A 21,909-nucleotide genomic window follows, 5' to 3' on the forward strand; every position below is an offset into this window, starting at 1 on the left:
AAATTGAATTTATAATTACTTCTGGCTTCCCACAAACTGTTTTTGTGAAACCCAATACAATAGGGAGCAACACAAGTGTATGTAAATATACCCGCATTGCAAAAAGCACCTATGTTGTAGCTATCTACAGTAGCTAGCCAAGCTTGCAGTTTGTCCATAAAACTATGGGCCAGTCAAGCCAAGCTAGATTTCTGCTTAATCTATGCATGGTACGGCTAGTTTAGCCTATAACCAACTGTGTTCGTTTTCATTGTGTGGCTTATTTATATTTTTAGCATATAGGATGGCAACTTCACCTAACTTCGACATGGTCTGTCAACCAAGCATGTATAACTCTGTCACCCAACCAGACTGGGGTTAAAATACTTTCAGGTTTTTCTATTATTTTACAATACATTTCGAAACAAGTATCCAGATAAACTTTATTTGAAATAAAAATACACTCTCATGCATTTAGCCCAGGTATTTGAAAAATACTTTCAAATACAATTTAGTTGTAACCATTCAAAATAAGGTACTTGTTTTGGGCTGTGTATTTGAAAATACTCAAATACAAAAAAAAAGTATTTATATAACAAATACACATGCATTTAAACTTAGGTCTGCACCCAACTCTTGCAAGTAAAAACAGAAACTGCACTAAACCATTTCTGTAGTAGTTCTTTATCCTAGGGAAAGTGATCAGAATGAATTGCGCAGCCACAACAGTCATCTCAGGCCTTTTATCTGATCTTAATGCAACCCATTATAATGATGAAAGAATACAGTTTGCTATGGTTCAACACCCTTTATATTGTTTATTTATTTTGGAACTAAATATATTGAAAAAGCAAAATTGTTAGACAGAGGAATTATTATTTCCTGTACATATTGTTAGAACATTGCTAGATTTGATTAAACAGCTACAAGCAACCATACAAGTGGTGCAAAAGTCTTGATATAACATGTTTTAATACTCCTCTTGAGCAACATAAATGAAAGCAGTTCCAATATCAATTCATACAGTGGCAGATCTTTACTGAGAAGTAAGCATCTATGAGGATATAGTGGAGGGTTCTTTCTTAGTAACAGAGGCATTGTTGGCATTCACCTTGGGACTGTTACTTTCTTCTTTATCTTCTTTCTTATATTTGATCCCAAACAAGCTGCAGAGCTTCATCAGCATCAGATCCACTATCTCCTCCTCCTCTGAGGGCTGTAAAAAACAGATCAGTCAAATCTGATTGGTCTTACATTGATGCACCTACAGTAGCCAATGGCCACTGTTAAATGGTGGTGTTGATACTGTATTATTTAAGTGATAATGCCCTCGAAGCCGGTGTTTGGAGGATATATTGGCAAACCATGCTAATATATCCTCCAAACACCGACTTCGAGGGCATTATCACTTTTATACAACGGGTTACAAACATATTCAAATAATGATTGACATTTTTATTAAAAACGTTATTTGGATTAATTTATTCATACTATTTCATCCTACCCAAGCCAGCTAGTCGTTCAGTCTTTTTGTTTTGTATTTATGGACTCGACCCAGTCATGTGTTCTAAATGTTACATTGCCATACTGGCTGGCAACGTTCTTATCCCTTGCTTGCTAGCTAGCCAACTATGGGTAACTTACATTCACATAAAAATGTGCAGCCAGAATAACAGCAAAGCTGCATTTGCATAAACTGTTTTCTAGTGATATTTATTTGGATTCATCCCCATAATAAGCTAATGAGGCACGATTTCACCTGGCATAGAAAATGCGTTCACTTGTCAGGACACTGTTGTTCAGAGGAGCTAGCCAACAACTCAGCTAATCACGTCAAACTGAAGCTGGAAAGACTGCAAACTAGCTGCACTTAGTTTTGTTTTAGCTATTTTCAACTGACATTTCTTTGTATTTATCCATAAAAATGACGGCAGCTGTCTGTCTGTCTGTCTCGTCCCGACTCCTTCATGTAACGGCAGTCCTCCTCCTCTTCATCTTCGGAAGAGGAGGAGTATTGAGGGAACCAAGGCGCAGCGTAGTGAAAAGACATATTTTATTAACGAAACACGAACTTGATTAAACTAACAAAAAACAACAAACGGTGTAGACAGACCTAGACGACGTACTTACATAAAACAAGAAAAACGCACGAATAGGAACATAGGCTACACAAACTGAACAAACCGTAAACAGTCCCGCGTGGTGTACAGACACAGACACGGAAGACAATCACCCACAACGAACACTGTGAAAACGCCTACCTAAATATGACTCTTAATTAGAGGAACGCCAAACACCTGCCTCTAATTAAGAGCCATACCAGGCAACCCAATAAACCAACACAGAAACAGAAAACATAGAATGCCCACCCAAACTCACGTCCTGACCAACTAACACATATAACAAACTAACAGAAATAGGTCAGGAACGTGACACTTCATTGCTATAGGACAGCTGGAGATCGAATTTTAATAATGAAACAATGTTTCAAATGTTGGAGATACAGACGGCAAGGTTTATACAAATCTCCACTGTTGGAAACTAAATGTTAGTCTAAAAGAAATGTGAGATAATGTCTAGATGCTTTTTATAGTGGAGATCAAGTTTATAAATTGTCTGGCTGGGCTGATGAGACAGTGGATTGCGCAGTCAGATGGAACAGCGTAAATAGGCATTTTAACGTCATAGATTTAGCCAGTGGTAACTTGTGGAATAGACACCATCTGGAATGCGGTTTTAACCAATCAGCATTCAAGATTAGACCCATCCGTTGTATAAACACAGAATATTATATGATTATGATGCACAGTACCTTGTGATGCATTTGCTCTTGAGTGAACGCCACCAGGATGACTGAGATGAACAGGTTCAGAACCACAAAGGTCATGAATATAATGCAGGAGCCGATGAGGAACGCACCAAGCACCGGGTTGTAATCAAGAACCTGGATTGGAAGGAGATACCAATCACAGACCTGCCATCATGACCATAGCTGTAATTTAGAGAGCTTTCCTTTACTAACCTCGTCATAGTTGAAGATGCCCAGTTGCAAGCTGACCATGGTCAGAGCAGAATCCAGGAGAGTCCTATATGAGTACAGCTTCCAGCCATACATCAGATTAGACTGCAGACAATGATCACATGCTAGATTTAGTGTCAAAGCACAATGAATCACAACTCAGCTGTGAAAAGTGAAAGATTCAGTTAAATTGAAGAGACATTTATCACAAAAGCAAGCACATCGCAATTTATGAGGAATACAGATGCATTGCTGCAAGAGAATGCCAAATGGGAAAGTTGGAGAATGAAAAGTTGTCCAGGAAGACCCTTACAACAATAGAATAGGCCAGGAACATAATGGTGATGACCACAAGGAAGCCTGATATGTCAGTCCAGGCACGTTGCAGTGTGGCTGTGATCCTGTGTAGCTTGGGGTTGAACCTCATCAGGTGCCACAGTTTGACTGTAGCCAGTAGCACCAGGAATGCGATCAGATACCCCAGCACTGCATCTGCTGTGGCTGTCTCATGGAAACTGGCAAACCTGGATAGAGAGAGAAGAAGTTGAACATCATATAGGAACAACTGACCAACAATAGGGATAGCAGACTAGCGAAAGAATAGCAGAAACTCATGATAGCCCAACCCAGTGTGAACTCACTGGTCTTTATGGTTGTGGTAGTACTCCATGTCCCGGTTCCCTAACAGGCTCCTCTTAATGAAGACAGACAGTGCGCTCCAGCTCAGGAGGATGATGGCGAGCTCCAGCAGGTTCCACTTTGTTTTGAAGTAAGCCCACTTCTGCTGCTTCATCAGCTTTCCCTGTGAGGAGAGGAGAAAAGTTAGACTCAGGAGGAATTCCAGAACAATGGCACTAGACAATTGTGTCACAGATTTTATACGCTTTACACATAAGAAAGGTATTTAAATTAAGGCTTACCTGAACATACATGTAGTAGAAGATAAAGAGGAAATAGATGACCTCAGAGGCCATAACAAAGATGTGGAGTCCACCGGTGGACTGGTATAGTCGGACACTCTGCAGCTCACTGCGAAACTGGAACGCTCCTGAGAGAATAAGACAGGTGCTGACAATCTGAGGTTTGGATGCCTTTAAATACTTACTTTATGCTGTATTCATGGAGTGATATAACAACTGTCTCACCTACAGCTGTGGTCTCCAGCATGAGTGTGACAATGCAGAAGAGGTTGACATTGGCATTGTACACTGTGAACTCTACAAAGACTGCTCGGGTGAACAAATCAAGCCAGGTGTTGTCAAACAGATACTGAAGGGTACTGCAGGGACAGAATACATGGAATAATTAAAATACACCCTTCGATACACAGGGCCGGACTACAGCCTTTGGGGATCGGGGCACCAACCTCCATTATATAAATTTGCTATGGCATGATAATTGTGATCAATTTGAAGCATTGGTAATTATGAGCTTACCTGCTAGCGTTCTGTGAGTCAGGGCCCAGGTCCACCACAAACCCCCCTCCCCTGTAGAGAACCACACTGCCCCAGATTGGTTGGGCTCTGAGTCGGGCCTGGGTTTGGTACTGCCAGGGGCTGCGGAGGGTCTTTGAGGTGTTTTCACTTGCAGAGCGGTTCCAGCCTGGCCCATAGGAGCCCATGTCCTCCACCTCCCATGAGTATGGAGCATGGCAGTCAGGTACAGCCTGGCGCATGGAGCAGGCGATGCGGCAGGAGTTCTTCTGCACTCTCACCTGGCGAAGACGGGCATTACCAACCAGTTTGGAGTTCCCATCTGTGATAAAACCTTTAACACACCATTTGCTTTTGTTGACACAGGATTCAATCTATACCTTTATATAGGACATTTTGGAGTTTCATGTTTCTCAAAGAAATAAACATCCTCTTTAGAGAATCCTACCTGGGTACTCTCCGAAGAGGTTGCTGAGGAGAGAGGTATTTGCCCAGGTGAACACATTTCCGTGGCTCATGCTGTCTGAGATCCCTTGGCTGAAGCTCTGCCGAATGTGCTGAATCAGGAAGTAAGCGTTAGGGTCCCGCTGACCGTACGCCACCAGGAGCAACATCCACATGAACCCCATGTAGGCTGCAACAGAATCATAGGGCTTAAACATGCATGTTAACCAATAGGTGCAGTGAATGACAGTGCAGTGAATGAAAAAGCGGTTCCTCTTACTGAGAATCTCTTTGATGAGGGCGAAAACCTTCTGCTCCTTGATCATGTTGTTCCTCATCCTCTCGATGTCTGTGGGTGGCGGGGGCTGGTAGAAGCTGCATGTGCTATCCCTCCTGACAGCCCAGACTACATCAGGGTCATCTGTGGACCAGATTGTGTCATCTTACACTGCTTAATGTTGTAAAAGTCTAGCTAATGTACAAGTAAACAGAATTTCCCCAAAACTGTAAATAAGGAAAACAAAGAACCTGGGTTTCTGAGTGCCCCCTCAATTTTTGGATCCCCATATTCGTCCTGATCAACTTTCTTCAGAACGAGAGCAAAGAAGGCTGCTAAACCTAGCACCTGTGTTAGGAAATCCACAAAGTTATACCCAGATTACAGATACATGCTTCAGGGCATTTTACATTGAAATTAGAAAGTTCTAATCTGATGTTTCTCACTTTCAGCGGCTGAATGATTAGGAGGCTCTGAAAGAAAGAAACGACCATGGAGATGAGCCAGCTTATAGAGCGGTCCTTCCCATAGGTCAACCCATACATCATGGTGAAGTATCCTGATACTCCGCTGGTGGCTACCACCAGTATCCAGCCGATAAACACAAACCACCAGGGAAGCCCGTCTTGACAGCACTTTTTACTGCCCCTGTCGCCATCACTACTCTCAGCTTGGCCTGGGCTTTGATCCAGCTCGTCCCCTCCCAGGCTGGAAGACTCTATCAGTCCCTTTATGCCCTGGACCTGCTGCACTGCCCGGCAGTAGTTGTCTGGGTTGGGGAAGCGAGAAGGTCCCAGTAGGCTCAGCTCCTTCTCTACATGGCGTAGCTGCCTGTACAGATACTGGCTGTTGGTGCTCCTTTTCTGTCTCCCATCCCCAGTCTTCTCAGGGCTCCCACACAGGCTGCTCTCTGAAAGCAGAGGGGCATAGGAAATATATGGGTCAGACAGAGTAACCAATACTGATGATCATCATTGTAGGATCTGGAGGCTCGGGCTGTACCTTGTAGATTGGTTACCCCTAGTGAGAGAATGAGCGATCCCTCTTTCTTGGAGGCATCAGTGTAGAACTCTCCACCGGCTCGGTTCTGCTGCCGGATGATGTCCTCCACCAGAGAGAGCAGAGTGTTGATATCAGTCTGTGGTCCAGGCTTCATCTCTAACTCCAGGCGTGGAATGGGGCTCTTCATAGCCTTGAAGAGTGACTGAGCAATCTTCTTTATGTCCTGAGAGAATACAGTACATTAACAGCCTTGCTAATGTGGAGAGAATACAGAATAAAGACAGCCAGGATGAGATCAAACTTACAACTGTCTACTTACAAATCATGACTGACATACAGTATCTAAAAGTAGTTTTTATGGTAGGGACTGTTGGCTTCAATTGGAATATTAATATATTGACATATTTTACCTTGATGACTGTGTCTGGTGTGAGTTCTCTGTCCCTCTGTGGGGAGGAGGGCTGTGAGTGAGTCACTCTGCCAGTCTTCCCCTGCTTGGACACCTCTGCCTTGTGCTTTCCAGGCTTCGTCTCTCGAGGGCGGGTGTTTCTGAAGATACTCACAATGAGGAGATTAATTGGAAACATTATGATTGAACTCTGAACTCCAATCATCAGCTGCTGCCAGGTGAACTCAATATGACCTACAGGAGTAGAAAGAGAAAGAAGAACGAGTTATTGTTCTGAAAACCTACCATTTCCAAATGCCACCATTACTGTGCAGGCGTCCATACCCAGGTCCATGGTCTGCTCAGAGGGGTCGGTAGGGATGCCCCAGAACATGATACTGGTCAGCATGGTGCAGAGCAGCAGAGAGAAACAGCAGGAGACACGCTGGACACATGTGAAGGTGCTCGTTGGAGGCCGGCTGATCACAGAAAACCAGATGTGGCCATCACGGAAATCTTTTGCCGTCCTCATGAAGAACATATTACTGCAGAATATACGGAAGAGGAAGCATGTACCATAATGGACAATTATGTTTTTATTAATATTTTACCATTCCAAGGTGCATTCAAGTTTCTTCTCACCTGAATTTCTTCAAATCCATCTCCGTGGCTACAGGGAAAACTTTATCCAGAGTGCACTCACTCATATCTATGGCCAGCCATGAGTTACACAGGAAGTGCCACTTCTGTCCTGTCTCTACATCTTGCACCATAACTTTGTTTATGTACCTGCAAGAAAACTCTTATTGTCAACTAGACCTACATCTTCACTTCAAAGTTCAACTTTGGTCATGGGTTTACCCCTCCTCCCACTTTCCTACCAGGCTGGGTGCCCCCCGGAGTTGTCGTGCCACAGCCTGATGCTCTGCAGCTCCCCCAGAGAGAAGGGCGTGGTCAACAGAAATGTATCCACTGCACCCCTCTCAAACACAGGCTTGTCAGGGTCAGTGAGGTGGTGTGGCTCACTCTCTCCCTCCATGCCCAGCAGAGTCACAGTAACCTGCAGCAGCAACACAGGGTCAGGGTGACTGAGTGTGGTTTTATCAGAGAAAAGAATAGGATGTCCTGCAGCAGTGGGAACTGTTGGTACTGACCTGAGAGGAGGTGGAAGCACCACGCCGATGCCCAGTGCTGATATTCAGCATGTAACGGTATTCAGCCAAGGGGTCATTATCTTCCAACAATGTCACCTTCACCTACAAGAAGTAACACTTGAAGGTAAAACTCTGCATCAACAGCAAAGATGATTAAATGGTAGCAGTGGTTTTTCAAGTCAGACCTTGGCTGTGTCCTGGATGTCCTTCCTGCGTGCCCATATGACCACCAATACGTAAGCAACAAAGATGGAACCAATAAAGCACACCACCACAGGATTTTGTGCGAAGGTGCCAAAGAGCTCAGCCGTACGTGACACGTCTACGAGGTTGGGCATGACGAAGAAAGAGTTCCCGAAGAAGGTCAAGTGCGTACATAAGCACTGGGTGGCCAATAGCGTGGTTAAAGGACCAACCTAAGGAGATCACAGTTGGTTTATGTATTTCATTATGGCCTGGTCTAGGATTGCAGGGATGCTGCAATGTGCCTTTGTTTTATCATAAGGTGTTGTGTCGTGTAGTACTTGTTTCACTCACCCTGCAGCCATCTTCACTCCAGGTGGATAAGGTTTCATTCCAATATTTGCACTGAGCAGCAATGGAGGTGACAGTCACAGTGGCATTGACGGATTTAACCCCTGCTTCCACAATGGGCCTCACCACAAGGTAATGCACCCCAACTTTTCCTGTCAAATCATTGGGACCCAGGACCCAGGTGTATTTCTCCTCTGTACCCAAAACACACACACAGTTTCTAACCATGAAATGTTATCCATTCATCATGCTTCACAATTGTTATGTCTATGTGACTCATATGTACGTTCAGGAGGTACATTACCTGACGTGTTGCTCTGGTGAGGCATCTGAGTCTTGGCTATGTATTGTTTATCATTTGGGTACTCTTTATACCCCAGGAACAGTTGAAAGGTTATGTCCTTCGATGGCTTTATCTTCAGCACCAGTGTTACATCAGGTGAAGGGACGTCGACCATCAATGTGCTATAGTTTCCCAAGTACAGTATTGTGCTGTTTGCTTGCCCTCCTTCAGGTCTTGGCAAGAAGATCTGAGCATCAAAGAAGAGATTATGTTTTTCAAAGAAGAGATAATGGGTATATCATTTATTATATACAACAGGATGTCATTCGACACTGATATCTGATCCAGTATCTGCAATCTTATATATTTAATTGAATATGGTATTATTAAGGCAACAGTAGAGTTGTTACACTCTCAAATGACATAGAATATGAAGGGGTTTGCAGCACTCTGACCTCAATCTCCTCAGATAGGTTCTCTATGGGGATGACAGAACCATCTCCTCTGGTCAGGGAGACAGACCCCACAGTGCCGGTAATGTTGTTCTCCTCGCTCCATGAAAATGGGTTCTTCTTCAAACTCAGCATCTGTAACAAGTGGGAAATAGTGAATCAAGAGAGAGGGTTTAAAAACCATAACTAATTATTCATCAACAAAACTAACAGGTACAAAAAGACATCTCTCTTCACAATGAAAATCCCTCTCATGCATATTGACTCATGATAATACATAAATACAGTATATAGTCCCACATGCACACTTACTCGCACATCCACTGGTTCATATGGAGAAAGGATATCAGCACCCAGGGGAGGGAAGGAAAAGCTTGCAGAGGAGCTTATTGGGTTGCTTATAGACTGCATCTGAATAGTTTCTGTTGACACTCTGAGAGGGCATGATATGCTGTCACTCAATATTGAGGCTATAAAACAGTTGCAATATCTTGCAGACATTGTATTGTAATAGCAATTAAAATATGTCTGATGTGTTACAATTGTTGCTTTTTAAAACTACAGTTCCTTTTCTTACGTCCTCTGCCCACATTCTTCTTACCTGTTCACAAACACAGTGATCTGAGAGCTGTTGACAATCACAGGAGCTTCATCAACCTTCTTCCAATTCAACAGTGCACTCTGCACATTGTCCATGCCCTTGAGAAGTAAATCAGAGACTTCTCTCTGTGAAAGACAAACTGTTCAGTAAGGCTGCTTCCTTACTGTCAGTAGACTAAGTGAAGGTAAATATGTGCTCACGTTTGAGGAAACATCCAGGATATTGCTGGCTGCCTCTACAATTGGTGTAGCTGCCTGCACCATCTCCTCTTCTCCACCATGCTCACTGGCGTTCATGGAGAGGAGGGAAGAGCTGAGGTTTGCCACCAGGAAGCTAGCTTCAAGCTGGAAAAAATAGACCGTCTGAAATGAAGTCTTTATTCTGGGCACATTTTGACCAATAGGCCTATGTGTTTGTGTGAATTACTCCATGCTACCCTGCTTCCATGGGGGGCTAGGTCTATCCAAGTGTACCTGAGCATCGAGACTAAGCTCATCACCCCTCTTGGTGAGTCCTGCCACAGCTCTGGCCGTCAGCTGCACTTTCTGAGGAGTGCTGCTGGAGCTGTTCTCCAGTGCTTCAGTTATATTCATCAGCATCTGTTCTCGCAGCTTAAGGAGACACACCAACATCGAAGAATGATGTTTAAAGCCCTTAACCTGGACCTTTTACATGTATGCAAATTGCACAATCTCCATCTGGATTAATCAATCAGGATACCTCACAAACATCTGTCTTGTAAACTCAATGAAAACATACCACTATCTTTGTGAAAACACACACTCCTTATACCTTCATCCTGTTATTCTTTTCATCACTGGAGCCTTTATTCAGTATGTCCGACACAGACTTGAACATCTGTCCAAGGGTCTCTCCAGAGAGCATCCCCTGCTGCCCTAGATTAGCCACTGTGTCCGCCACTGCAGATTGGAGCTCCTGCACTGGAGTACCGGACTTGGCTGGCCGCACCTTGGGGGATAACAACTAAATGAGTGCTCCAATTACTAAATGGATGTGAACTATGGAGACGAAAGGCAAGACAGAGCCCATACATTCAATTATATAATTGATAATAACAAACCTCAGTGGTGATTGTGGTACTTCCACGTGTCTTTGTGTTCAATTCTGTAACAGTCACCTCTACCGACAGCATGTAGTTGCTGCTTATCTCCCCAACAGGTAGGAAGATTAAGATTACTTTATTTACAGAACTGCAGCGCAGATGTTTACCTGAAAGATAAAGAAGAAAAACGATCTAATTACATATATCATTTTTTAAACTAAATCAATATGTCATTTTATCTTAATCTGGCTCTGGTGCTAAACTTCTTTGATGGGAGAAGGTCTCCTAAAATATACAACACTGGCAAAGAGGAATACTCACCTTGGTCAGATTTAAAACAATATTTGCAGCCGTTTGTGCAAGATGTAGGTGTTGTACAGGTGATATTGAAAGAATCCAGAACGGTGCCATTTGGAGGGAAAATACTACATGAAGGGGGACTTAAGGTGATAGCTGGAGCAGCGGTTACAGGTAGCGTAGTATCAGCAGGTGCAGGAGTCGTAACACCTGGTATCTGAATGGTGTACCTGGCATATTCAAAGGTTTCCTTATCTAAAGAACGGTGATATAAAGGGATATTGATATCTTATTTCCACTTGTGAATATGTTACATTAGGTCCATATTTTCTGAGGATGAATCAATCCAAACTACGCTCCTATAAATATCTCAAACAAAAATGGGGATGTCTAATTGATCAGTCGGAAAATGTCTAAATATTACATTTTTTTTGCACTTCATTTTTTCTGTCAGTACGCTAAAGAACAGTTTGATGCAAGTTCAACATATCTGAAGGACATCTTGTTATCAACTGTGTTAACCAAACATTTCGCCTGTACTTATAGTGTTTTTGGAATTGAATACAAGGAATAGATACTCACCATAAACTATCACATGGAGATTCTGAAACCTATCTGAAGCTTCTTTCAGGTAGTTTTTGCTCACTTTGTACTCTTTCTGACCATCTAGATCTTTTCTTTCTGTAAGTGGCTTTTTCCCTGCGTTGTTGTAACAGTTTTGCAGGGCACCCTAGAAGACCACAGAATTCAAAATGTTGTCCTCATGTACGCTGAACTCTGGCTATTGTATAGTCAATCACATGCAGTCCACAAATAATGTGTTTATGCATCAATTTGTTATATTTATCTAGAATATGTCAACTTAAAATTAGACAGCATGGGTTAGTCAATAAATTGATTCATGCACTCCAACAAAACTCATTCACACATGAATACAAGCATTTCACTACATCCACAATAATATCTTCTAAACACCTGTATGTGACAAATAAATTTGATTTGAACCCAATAAAACATATGATTGCATTCAGCATGCAACAATAAAGGAATCTCAGACTTACTGTTGAAGGTTTTGGGTCCTCAATATGCCAAATCACCTTTGGGCAACTGGAGTTACAGTCCAATTTGAATTTGACGTCTTTTTTTACATCCACTATATTACAATTATCCTGGCAACTGAAAGAATATAGGAACGTTTTTAGCATAAAATAGATCTTAAAAACATTGAATTCACATTTTGTAACATAGTAACTTGATTATTGCTTCGTAAATACATAGCAATGGAGTTCAGCAGTTATTGTTATCATACAAATGGAAATAGGAACAGTGTTGTACCAGAAACAGTTTACCTTTGTAATAACAAAGCAATACATACATTATTATGTAATTATTGGGCAATTAATGCAACATTATTATTAGTGTAATTACTGCATGCTCCAGGTATGAGAGCAACTCATGTTAAATGTGACCAATTTACTTCTGAATTTTAATTAAATCAGTCAATTAACATGCTAATGTCATAACCCTGTTGTACACTTAAGGATAACAAATCTGTCAATAGTTTTAGCTAAATAATTTCTAACCTGATTCATTCCAGATATTTAGCAACATTCTGTATGGCCTCTTAGGCCAGTCCAAAAGCATTATGATGTCCAACATACACATAACTGCCAAAATAAAGGAAACACTTGAGTAAATGAGGGATACAAAGTATATTGAAAGCAGGTCCTTCCCCACAGGTGTTGTTCCTGAGTTAATTATGCAATTATTATTATTCCCTCATACTAAGGGGCATGTATAAAAATGTCCAGTTATTATTATTATTTTGGCTACCATGGCTGGATGAAGAGATGTCAGTGAGGTTCTCAAAGGAGCATAGGGGGTTTAAGGTGTGTGTGTATGTGTGTGTGTGTCCTTGTCTCAGTCACCAGATCGCAACACAATTGCAGACTTATTGGAGATTCTGGAGTGGTGCATGAGACAGCGTTTTCCACCAGCATCAACAAAACACTAAATTAAGGAATTTCTAGAGGAAGCTTAGTGTAACCTCCCTTCAATAGAGATCCAGGCACTTGTAGAATCTATGCAAGGTGCACTGAAACTGTTCTGGCTGGTGTTTCCTTTATTTTGGCAGTTACCTGTACTTCTCTGAGGATGAGTATGACGATGATACTAGAATTATTAATAGGCTTCTAGGATATTTAAATAGCAATTTTTATAATATTGTCATTGCCTGTTTTTATAATGATACTAATGGGAGTTATCATGTCATGAAATAAAATAGCATGACTTTGTTTAATTATATTAACTTCACTATTTTAAGCCTATCCCCATATTACCCAATTCTAAAGTTGGCGAATTTTGTTGGAGTAACCGTGATGCATCTGGATGTTGAAATCAAGTCAACCCATTTCCCATTGTCACTCCATTTCTTCACAGAAAAAGTGTATTCAAAAAACTCAAATGGGTTTGGAAGACAGTCTTTTTCAATCAAATGAGTCTTGTCTGTTGTTTTATCATTGCATTTCCCTTTACAGTCTTCTTCTATTGGAATTAGAAAGGGAAAATGGTTAGAAAACATCACCATAACGCCATGCTGTAAAAAGATGACAGACAACACTGAGTAAACAGAGAAAAAAAACGATTGAGGTTGTTTTATAGCTTCCATTTTCTGTAACAAAGTTAGTCATTGTTTTTCATTTTATACTGTAATAGGGTAAGGTGAGAGGGTTCTCTTCAACAGCCCAGTGGCTTAATGGCCTTAACTGGTACTTACTGCATTCCCATTCAAATTTGCTCTGCTTTCCATTAGATAGTCCTCCTAAGCCAGTTACCTCAAGTTTGACGCGTTCAGTGTCTTGACTGGCAGTTTCTGGAATGGCAGTAATTCTCAAGTTATTAGCTCGGCGAACTCTCATACGTTTTTCTGTCTGGGGATGAAAACAAATATGTGAAGAAAAACTGCAGGAAAATAATTACCTTCACATTGGTGAAAAAGGTGCTACCTGTTGAAGGTTAAAGTGGAATATATACATTTTTTGTAATTCTTAGCTATTTCACATACTGTGTTTGCATAGCCATTCTGCCTGAGGTCTGAACTGTTGTGACAAACAACTGTTGTGTTCCCCACATCCACATCCATGTGTGAGAAGACATTCCAGGCCCTGACTTTCACTTGCAAAAATCCTGTAACAAAACAGTTGATATGAATAATATAAACAAGAGTATAATAATAATATATATTTTTTTAAGTATCTTCATCAGTCACTGTTTTAATCTCTGAGTAAGGTTTGTTGGATGACAGTTTGAGTAGATAGGTTAGGTACCTTGGATAGTGGTTGAGATATTGTAAACCTGCATGCTGTTGTTTTGCATGTCTCTGGTCTCAGAGATGCTGCTGTTGGCTCCAGACACCTGGAAGAGAAGCTGCACTGGGGCTCCCCGGTCCAGGGAGACACTAACATAGAGGTCTGAGTCTGGACACCCCCCCTCAGCCATCACGGATCCCAGCAGGCCCTCCACAGGCTCCAGCAGACACACCTGCAACTCAGTGGACACGCCCAAGACCGAGACCCCGTTAGAGGCATGCAGGGTCAGCTGGTGGCAGCCAGAGCCCAGCTGTTGCTCCACCTCTGGTCCCACTGTGATGTTGTGGGGGACGATTCCTCTGACTGCTGATGAATTGGCCACCAACATCTCACCACTGTGGATTTTGTAGGTCACATTTGTACCTGTAGATAGCAAAGTTGTCTCATTCTACCAAGATTTGTACTCGGAAATGTAAGACCAGATACTTTTATTTCTGCTCATGTTGGTTTTACTTACCAGTTTCTACTTCTACCTGGATTTGAAGGGGACTTCCGTACAGGGCCTTGCAGTTTGCACCATCTGTTGATTGGTTCAAGCTATAGCACTTAATGATGCCAAACTCCCCGATGGCCTTCTGAAGGATGATGTTTTTCTGGACTGTGGACCAGAGACACAGCTGGGTGATGAATATGACTGTGTGCTAGGTGCTAGTCTCCGCTCAAGCTTGCCAATGTGTCCAAATACAAGAACTGAAATGTACCAAACTAGAACAAAGTTAATGGCCTACTTGGGTATTTTTGGTTAGTTTCATTTGAAATGCATCACATTGCATTCTGCATTTGAATTGAATATATTCTCATGTGTGTTGCTGTATTATTTGAATGTGTCTGAGGGACAACTAAAGTTCATTGGCTGATGATGCTGTGCCATTTTTCACATTGTGGTCAACTAAATATTAGTTGTTGTGTAATCCAACTGATAAGAGGGAGAGAGAGATTAGAATCAAGCAGAGAAGCACGTAGTACAGGTACTGTCTGAAGGCCACACAGCAACCACTGCTTCCTATGTCCTGAGGGAGAGGAAAATCACTTTACATAGTGCATACTGTAACAGAGCTGTGTAGATAATAAGGGGCATATACTGTAGGCCTGTTTTTGTCACTACAGAAAGCGCTACTAATAATGTACGTTATATGAAATTATCATTATCATCATTAGGCTGTCTTCCTTTTTAGAATTGAGTTGTACAAAAGCCATTACATTTATGGGAGGGGTATCAGTACACATGGTTTAGATAGAGGATTATTATTACAATGCCTACTCTAAATGTCTGCCATTCATGCATGAAACACAAGCTCAGGAGGACAAACAGCGCAATACTTTAAAAGCAAAGGTCAATATTTACTACCTTGGATTTCTATTTATTTGTATTGTTTTTACAACCAAAGCATGTCATTTCAATTGAAAGGCTAAATTCAGTGGCTTTGCTTTTATTCGGCTACTGTGGTTTCCTGTGCGATAAAGACATATTTTATGTTGATTATACAATAGCGCCTTCCTCAAGTGGACTTTTGTTTTCGTGCATTTCCCTCCTTTGCTGCAGCTGTGTTTGTTTTACAATATTAACAGTTCTATCCAGCTGCACTCCTCGCTCTCTGCCTCACAAACACACACACGCATCAAATACAAACCAAATTGGCAGATGAAGTGCAGCTCCTGGCTACAGTTGCTTGTTGCCTCCCACTGAAACCCTGAGCTCCTCAGCATGTGACCACAGCCAGCCCCTGGATCAGGGTCGTTCACCCAGTTAGAGTAGCTGATATCAGAGCCATCAAGCCAGGAGAGAGGACCTGAGGATGTACAGCGCACACACTAATGAAAGTATTATATTCTATATACACTGAGGGTACAAAATATTAGGAACCCCTGCTCTTCAAAGTAGAGGAAATAAAGTATTATTTTCCCACAATATTAGATGTCAGGTCAAACAGATGGGACATGCTTACTGTGTACTATCTAGTTAATTTGATAAATACTATGATAGCATGTGTTCTCATGAGGGATGTCAGAGGCATGAATAAAATATGTAAAGAAGCAGGAAGGAAAGGAAACAACTCTATTAGGTGATAAGGTTTGGTCCTTTGTGTGGGGAATTAAAAAGACTGCTTTAAATCAAAGGACTGGACAGCATAACCTATTGAATGACAGGTGTACCTCATTAGCTGCTAAAAGGATATATCTAAATGTGGCATTGTCTCCTAGCAATGGTGTGAGATTAATAGATTATAAATCTCCCAGCAAGAGGCCAGCTGATGTGGGAGTGAACAAGCCCAGCATCTTAGTCTTATGTTGGGAGACAGCAGTGGAAATGTAACGGTTTTCTGTACAATATCTGCTCAACTGAATACAATGCACTCTACTCCCACCCTTTGAGATCCTTTGCATGATCAAAGGATCTAATGCATTAGTGTCATCAAATAATGCCCACTTTAGTTGCCTGGGCTGCTCTCTTACCTTCAGCAATAGCAGAGTCCAGTGTTATGTTCGGGGAGGCAGGTGCTAAACCCAGCCACCAGTCCTGCTCTGGCTCTAGGTGCTTCTGTAGGAACTGCTGTGTATCAATATTTAGAATGAAGGCTAGGTGTCCACCACCCCGCTCACACCAGCCCTGTGCACTGAGGAAGGAACGCGGTAGAGCCACAAACTCATAACAGGAGCCGTCAAAATCCTCTTGGTACTCTGGGCAGGATAGAGGTGCCATCTCATCCTCAGCACAAGACAGGCTTAAGAGGAGAGCCATCAAAAGCAACAAAGAGAGATTAGTGCTGTCCATCTTCACCCCTTCACCTGTGCACTATTACAGGCAGCCTGGTGACATGCTGTCTTTAAAGGGGCCTGACATTACATAATGACCTGTTATGGCTGACTGCACTTTCTTTGTGAACTTCTAATGGACATAATCCTTGTGTACAAACCAACAGACCACAGGGATATAGTAAATGGTCTGCAATAAGGTCATCAGGGAGGACCCTGTGTCAACAGTAATAATGGGTGCCTCTGAAGGCTTCCATTGATGTAACACACTGCAGCTTGCAGGTGTAGATCAACTTTATACAGGTTTGGCAGCAACAAACCAATGACCCAGATAAAGACCATCAGAGTTATACAAGTCCCAAAATACAGAGACTCTTTATATTTATACCACATATTAAACTTTACAGGGCCAAGAATTTTGTTGATTAACATTGGTACTGCTGTGAACTGTAAGATGACTTTTCAATCAACCACTGACCCAGACAGTGGCCTTGTCTCCTGACAGTCATGTCCAACTCTTCTGGACTTTTGACATCCTCAGTTGTAAAGGAAAATGCATGTGTTCGTGTGGTGAACTCGACAAGTCTTCTGTCTGTTTCGACTAATAAGAACATGTCTCTTTTTAGGAGCTGCGTGTGAGTCAGTATCATGTAATTTGGTGTTTATTCCGTTTTAGCTCCCTTGTTTCTATTGTGTATGAAAATGTAATCTAATGAAAGAATGTTGGCGTATATGGGACTCTAGACCAGCGCTTCCCAAACTCGGTCCTGGGGCCCCCCTGGGTGTACGTTTTGGATTTTTCCCTAGCAATACTCAGCTGATTCAAATAATCAAAGCTTGATGATGAGTTGGTTGTCAAACAAAGTTTAAAATGTGTCAGGGTTTCCTTTTAAAATAAATGTATACAGGTAATTCTGATATGTACCCCATAGGTCAAAGGTTAAACTTCTGTTGACCTGAACATTCCATAAATGTATCTGATGGATAGCTGTGGATCTTTCCAAAGATATATAATTAAAGCTTACATGTGAGCAATAACTTGTATACTAGCATTATCTGTCATAGGGTAAAACCCCTATGGGAAAATTGTACGGGATTGAGAAATGAAAGAAAGAGTTATTACCGGAGAAAGCTCCAACTGCTGCACTGCTATCACACATTTTCTAAAATCACTTGGACACATTGTCACCTCCAGTGAGCCTGACAGACCAAATGTGGGGGTCTGGCTCATGGACTAGCTACCGTCGTAGAGTCCTGATGGAGACTGGGAGTCTGGCCTCTCATTAAAAGAGCCTCTGGCTAAATTGGCCCCTCAGTAAAACTAGGCCACTCCTATGTAATTTCCTTATATTTTCATGTCTACTCCTCGGCTCAGAAGGATGCAATTACCAGTGCAAGAAAATTAATTGATTGATTTATTGATACACTGATTGCAAATAATTTACAGTGACACTGGATCTCTATTGGAGGGAGGTGACACCAATCTTCCTCTAGAAATTCCATAATTTAGTGTTTTGTTGATGCTGGTGGAAAACGCTGTCTCAGGCGCCACTCCAGAATCTCCAATAAGTCTGCAATTGGGTTGCAATCTGGTGACTGAGACAAACACACACGTTAAACCCCCTATGCTCCTTTGAGACCCCTCAAAGTCACTGACATCTCTTCATCCAGCCATGGTAGCCAAAATAATGGGCAGTGAAGTCTAACCATCTACTGACACTTTCATGGATTTTAACATATGTAGGCTGGTCTACTCCTTTAAAACTTATCTTTATCCATTCATGGTTAATTAATGTTTTATATTTTAATTATTTATTTATTGTATTTTTTACCCCCTTTTCTCCCCAATTTTGTGGTATCCAATTGTTAGTAATTACTATCTTGCCTCATCGCTACAACTCCCGTACGGGAGAGACGAAGGTCGAAAGTCACGGGTCCTCCGAAACACAACCCAACCCAACCAAGCCGCACTGCTTCTTAACACAGCACGCCTCCCGGAAGCCAGCCGCGGGGGAAATACCGCGCACCTGGCTCCCTTGGTTAGCGCGCACTGCGCCCGGCCCGCCACAGGAGTCGCTGGTGCGCGATGAGACAAGGATATCCCTACCGACCAAACCCTCCCTAACCCGGACGACGCTAGGCCAATTGTGCATCACCCCACGGACCTCCCAGTCGCGGCCGGCTGCGACAGAGCCTGGGCATGAACCCAGAGTCTCTGGTGGCGCAGCGACGCAGTGCCCTAGACCACTGCGCCACCCGGGAGTCCAATTATTGGTTTTTAATACCGTCCCAGGCCACTATCCAGGCCATGGCAGCCAGAGACAAAATCTCTGTTGTCGAGGCGGAAAGGAAGTTTGAGAGGGGACCAATTTATTATGAAAGGTAAAAAAGTCTTAATGAGGCAATCTGGGATTGGCACATACAGTACATTCGGAAAGTACTCAGACTTTTTCTACATTTTGTTACGTTACAGCCTTATTCTAAAATGGATTCAATTAAACACTTTCCTCATCAATCTATACACAATACGCCATAATGACAAAGCAAAAACAGATTTTTAGACATTTTGCAAATGTATATATAATAAAAATAAAAATAAATACCTTATCCTTTTCTATTAGGCTTGAAAATGAGCTCAGGTGCATCCTGTTACCACTGATCATCCTTGAGATGTTTCTACAACTTCAAATAAAATTTTATTGGTCACATACACATGTTTAGTAGATGTTAATGCAAGTGTAGCGAAATGCTTGTGCTTCTAGTTCCGACCATGCAGTAATATCTAACAAGTAATCTAACAATTTCACAACAACTACCTTATATACACACACACACAAGTGTAAAGGAATGAATAAGAATATGTACATATAAATATATGGATGAGCGATTGCCGTGAGGCATTGATTGGTTGGAGTCCAAGTTGAACTTGATTAGAGTCCACCTGTGGTAAATTTAATTGATTGGACATGATTTGGAAAGGCACACATCTATCTATACAAGGTCCCACAGTTGACAGTGCACGTCAGAGCAAAAACCAAGCAATGAGGTCAAAGGAGCTCTGAGACAGGATTGTGTCGAGGCACATATCTGGGGAAGGGTAACAAAATGTCTGCAGCATTGAATGTCCCCAAGAACACAGTGGTCTCCATGATTCTGAAATGGAATACATTTGGAGCTGACTGCCCGGCCAAACTGAGCAATCAGGGGAGAAGGGCCTTGGACTTGGCAGTGACCAAGAACCCGATGATCACTCTGACAGAGCTCCAGAGTTCCTCTGTGGAGTTGGGAGAATCTTCCAGAAGGACAACATTCTCTGCAGCACTTCACCAATCAGGCATGTATGGTAGAGAGGCCAGACAGAAGCCACTCCTCGGTAAGAGGCACATGACAGCCCGCTTGGAGTTTGCCAAAAGGCACGTTAGGACTCTCAGACCATGAGAAACAAGCATCTCTGGTCTGATGAAACCAATATTGAACTATTTGATCTGAATGCCAAGTGTCACATCTGGAGGAAACCTGACAACATCCCTACGGTGAAGCATGGTGGTGGCAGTATCATTCTGTGGGGCTGTTTTTCAGTGGCAGGGACATGGAGACTAGTCAGGATTGAGTGAAAGATGAATGGAGCAAAGTACAGAGAGATCCTTGATGAAAATCTGCTCCAGAGAGCTCATGACCTCAGACTGTGGCGAAGGTTCACCTTCTAACAGGACAACAACCCTAAGCACACAGCCAAGAGAACGCAGGAGTGGCTTCGGGACAAGTCTCTGAATGTCCTTGTGTGGCCCAGCCAGAGCCCTGAGTTAAACCTGATCGAACATCTCTGGAGAGACCTGAAAATAGCTCTGTAGCGACGCTCCCCATCCAACCTGACAGAGCTTGAGAGGATCTGGAGAGAAGAATGGGAGAAACTCCCCAAATACAGATGTGCCAAGCTTGTAGCGTCATACCAAGAAGACTCGAGGCTGTAATTGTTGCCAAAGGTGCTTCAACAAAGTACTAAGTAAAGGGTTTGAATACTTATGTAAATGTGGTATCTGTTATTATTTTAATAAATTAGCAAACATTGAGGGGGGAAAAACAATTTAATCAATTTTAGAATAAGGCTGTAACGTAACAAAATGTGGAAAAAGTCAAGGGGTCTTAATACTCTCCAAATGCACTGTACATATTTTTACTTGTAAAATAATGACACTGTATATAGCCATTGATTCTTGAATAATGTAATTTGTAATGCCTGTTGAGCATATTCAACTGTCTAAATATAGCCGTGTTTTACTCCATTGTTTTTAAACAATGTAATTGTAAATAAACACTGTATAGCTCCAAAACATGGTTAAAACTTAATTTTTTATCTCATGGATGAGCAGTCCTTGCATCCATAGCTCTGTCTATGAATTTGAGAGTGGTTACATTTCTCCAGCCCATCCCTCAGCTGTTTACCAGGTGTTTGCTTTTTAGTTTTTATTAATAAACTTACTATAGGGCAGCCCATTACATGTCTAAACTCTATAAACTCCCATTAGCATGAAGACTGCCCAAAAGCATTTTTTATTTCTAATCTATCCATTTCTTTATTTTCTTTTCGATCGCCTTTTAGTAAAGTTCAGATGTCAATTTGATAAGAGATGAAGAAGAAGGAGTAAAGGAGAAGAAGTGGAGTTTCAATTCAATGTTGTAATAAATGCATTAAAAGTCTGACCTCTGTTTCTTCGTGATCTTTAAATAACCACCATTATGTTAGTTTGGTTATACATAAACCGACCAGTAGATGGCGATAGTATTGTTTTAGTGAGTTATCACTTTTTGTGATCGCTTTACATAAACCAGCCAATAGACGGCGTCTAGTAGCCTACGTGGT

At 42.0% G+C, this 21,909-nt stretch overlaps 1 protein-coding gene across 1 annotated transcript; it reads right to left on the reverse strand.

The window, feature by feature from the left end:
- Positions 1–448: 448 nt before the first annotated feature.
- LOC129834453 (polycystic kidney disease protein 1-like 2) lies at positions 449–21,861 on the reverse strand. Its single transcript, XM_055899446.1, has 37 exons — positions 15,926–21,861; positions 14,752–14,892; positions 14,253–14,657; positions 13,991–14,112; positions 13,703–13,856; positions 13,266–13,470; positions 11,988–12,102; positions 11,509–11,656; positions 10,951–11,181; positions 10,648–10,796; positions 10,359–10,535; positions 10,040–10,177; positions 9,767–9,910; positions 9,567–9,691; positions 9,278–9,398; positions 8,969–9,100; positions 8,535–8,760; positions 8,234–8,424; positions 7,882–8,112; positions 7,697–7,798; positions 7,424–7,602; positions 7,185–7,331; positions 6,888–7,087; positions 6,565–6,797; positions 6,155–6,377; positions 5,599–6,062; positions 5,404–5,500; positions 5,156–5,296; positions 4,880–5,065; positions 4,435–4,765; positions 4,144–4,277; positions 3,919–4,046; positions 3,640–3,800; positions 3,312–3,522; positions 3,002–3,103; positions 2,792–2,923; positions 449–1,195 (listed from the first exon to the last, which is right to left on the reverse strand). Exons 1-37 carry the CDS (start codon positions 15,999–16,001, stop codon positions 1,034–1,036), a joined length of 6,564 nt encoding a protein of 2,187 aa, XP_055755421.1. The 5' UTR covers positions 16,002–21,861; the 3' UTR covers positions 449–1,033.
- Positions 21,862–21,909: the final 48 nt, after the last annotated feature.

This window comes from Salvelinus fontinalis, chromosome 35 (assembly GCF_029448725.1).
Source record: "Salvelinus fontinalis isolate EN_2023a chromosome 35, ASM2944872v1, whole genome shotgun sequence".
Classification (NCBI taxonomy): domain Eukaryota; kingdom Metazoa; phylum Chordata; class Actinopteri; order Salmoniformes; family Salmonidae; genus Salvelinus; species Salvelinus fontinalis.